This window comes from Conger conger, chromosome 16 (genome assembly GCF_963514075.1).
Source record: "Conger conger chromosome 16, fConCon1.1, whole genome shotgun sequence".
Lineage (NCBI taxonomy): Eukaryota > Metazoa > Chordata > Actinopteri > Anguilliformes > Congridae > Conger > Conger conger.
In genome coordinates this window covers 25,315,960-25,318,961 of record NC_083775.1, presented here as the reverse complement: position 1 = coordinate 25,318,961, position 3,002 = coordinate 25,315,960, and the positions used below count along the sequence as shown (strand labels likewise).

The 3,002-nt window shown below is 46.0% G+C and overlaps 1 protein-coding gene across 1 annotated transcript; it reads right to left on the bottom strand.

Annotated features, from left to right (window-relative positions):
- Positions 1-238: 238 nt before the first annotated feature.
- LOC133115258 (retinal cone rhodopsin-sensitive cGMP 3',5'-cyclic phosphodiesterase subunit gamma-like) lies at positions 239-1,654 on the bottom strand. Its single transcript, XM_061225070.1, has 3 exons — positions 1,509-1,654; positions 695-735; positions 239-315 (listed from the first exon to the last, which is right to left on the bottom strand). The coding sequence occupies exons 1-3, from the start codon at positions 1,652-1,654 to the stop codon at positions 239-241; spliced, it is 264 nt and encodes an 87-aa protein (XP_061081054.1).
- Between the last annotated feature and the right edge of the window lie 1,348 nt (positions 1,655-3,002).

Genomic DNA, 3,002 nt, shown 5'->3' with positions numbered 1-3,002 from the left:
GTAACCTATACTGCAGGTTCCTATGTGGGGTAGCCTAAACGCTGCTCATTTGGCAAGATTGTGGTTGCATGCAGCGTTACTGTGGCGATGTCGCGTAGCAGCCTACATGGTGGGACAGCGCAGTACTGTGAAAGGGAGAGGTGCCCGATGGCCACAGGCCGGAGGTCAGAGGTCAGAGGTCAGAGCAGGATGAGCAAAGTGGGCAGAGGGAGGAAAGCACACCTGAAGGGGGAGGGGCTTAGATGATGCCGTATTTGGCCAAATCGCTGAGTTCCATGTCGCCGAAGGCCTCCCATGGGCAAACCACAGTGATGTCTGAGGAGGAAGGAGAGAGGGAGAATTACCACCAGAAACTGCCCCAGAAAGCAGACATGATATAGGCCAGTCAGCAAATGACAACCTACAATGTCAGGTTACATATAAAGGGAGGACACTGCAGCCTGTTATAAAAAGCAATCATGTTCATGACAGCCATAGTAGGGTCCGTCCTCTTTACACTTGTAGTGTTTGAACTGCACTTCGCTGTGCGTCGCTCTGGATAAGAGCGTCTGCTAAATGCCACTTAATGTAATGTAATGTAATGTAGTGTTGTGTGTATCATATTGCACATCACACAACAGATAAAATAGTTGTATATTGTAATTGTATATCGCAATAAAATTGTAATATATTGCTATGTAGTTGTAATAGTTACCTGTGCCAAGACCCTCCATTCCAGGGATGTCATCACCGAATCTGAGTATGAGACAGGAGGTGGACGTGAGTGCATATAAACGCTGTGTAAAAGTTTCCATTGTTATTATCGCTCTGCTCAGTGCATCTACCAAGTTCTTCTCCATAACATCACACTGCCCCCTTCAGGCTTACTGGGGCCCTTACACCATGAGTTTTCATGTTGAACTCTCACTGTGTGAAAGTTTTGCATGAAGAATGGCTGTCGTCATGCAGATATCCAGTAGGTACCCATTGAACACTAATGTTCAAGTCCCATTTATAGGTAAGGGACATTTCAGCTACATCTCCAGCTCTGAATTCAACATTTCACAGCCTCTACTGTGATTAGTCACAGTCATTAATTATTTTGGTGAAATATATTACCAAATAACTGACCGCAGTCAATTCAGTCTCTAAATGTGAGCCCAGATTCAAGCGCAGCTTTCAACATCTCTGTAATATGTATATGTGTATATTTGTGTGTGTGTGTATGCGTGTGTGTGTGTGTGTGTGAGAGTGGGAGTGTCTGTGAGTGTGAGTGTGTGAGTGTGTGAGTGTGTGTGTGTGTGTGAGTGTGTGTGCGTGTGTGTGTGTGTGTGTGTGTGAGTGGGCGTGTCTGTGAGTGTGTGTGTATGCGTGTGTGAGTGTGTGAGTGTGTGAGTGTGTGTGTGTGTGTGTGTGTGTGTGTGTGTGAGTGTGTGTGTGTGTGTGTGTGTGTGTGTGTGTGTGTGTGTGTGTGTGTGTGTGTGTGTGTGTGTGTGCGCGCGCGCGTGTGTGTGTGTCTGAGTACTCACCCCTTCTGTCCAGGTTTGGGGGCCTTGCTCTTGAATGTACGGGTCTGCCTCTGCTTGAATTTGGGGGGTCCCTTCTTGGGGGTGGTGGGTCCTCCACTGCCAGCGGGGGCAGCGAGTGCAGTTCCTGCTGGGGGTCCAGTGTTCATCTTTCCGGAACACTGAGGAAGAGCAGAGCATATGCCGTTACAGGCAGCGTTCACTTGTGCGTTCGTTTTTCACATGACTGCCATTTCTATTCACATCCCTCCCCTCTTCCCTTTCTTTTCTGCTCTTTGCTTCATCCTTCTTTCTCTGTTGGCCTCTGCCTGCTAAGCTCTATGTTCTGTTCCCCTTCTCCCTCTCTCCCTCTCTCCCTCTCTCTCTCACTCTCTGTTAATCCATGCAGACTTTATAGGATTAGGCAAATACAGGGATTAGCCCTAATTCCTTATTAAATGAACTGTCGTATATAATCCCTGGTTAATATGGGATGTCCTCTCTCCAGGTAAAACACACGCATATGCCATGCACTCACACACAAAGCACATCTAATCTGGCTGCACTGGTTTTCCACAGACTGTTATCCAGTGGCAGGAAAGGTAATAGGCCTTTTATTGTTTCTCTCATCCACCTATCCCCCCTTCTGCCCTTCCTTCCCTTGTAGTGTGCTTCTTGAAGCACTCTTTAATCTGATACTCCCTTACATAGAAGTATTTTGACTTTAAAATCTCTTATTTTTGATTGGTCTATTTATCTATGTTTTCATTGTTCTGCAAAACTGGTCGTGTGTGTATTTCCACCGTACTGAGGCTTCAGTAAGTAATAGAGTGCGATGAGTGTGATGGAGGAGTGTGTTGGTGTTACAGCCCCGTGTTCTGACTGCACTGTTGACGTACACCATTGAGTGACACTGCTGTGGCAGTAAGTCAATCAACCATCTACCCCTCCCCCCTCCAAACTTTTCTCCCTGGGGGTCACGCCCTGTTCCTCTGTCCCTGTACCGAGCGAAACCCTAATCCCTCGCTTTTATCATAATCCCTGCGCTTGTTAAGATCGTTAGGCTCATTAAGGTGACTGAGGAATTAGAAGTCAGAGCATATGGGTTCAGGTAGCCTGGTTAAACCCCATGGCTTTGGGGACTGGGATTAGTAACAGGGTTTAGCATCCCTGTTAGACTCCTTGGCTCAGGTACATGGGGTGGGGCCATCTGCTGTCGAGGCTTTGCGGTATCTGTCCCTATGGAGGTCATTCTTTAATCTCAGAGCAAATTCATACTGCTAGCTAGACAAATAGACCAACGCCTATAAATACTGATAGATAAATACGGATGAAACACAGGTAGATATTAATACATGTTCAAGTCTAATCCCAGTAACTACTGCTTGAAACTGGTAAAAACAGTTTAAAGTTTTAAAATACATTGCAATCTGTTTGCTTTGCATTTGCAGTATGGCTTTGTAACATGTAGGCAAATAAACAGTCCCACAGAAAACATTGAAAGCTTAATTGAATTTA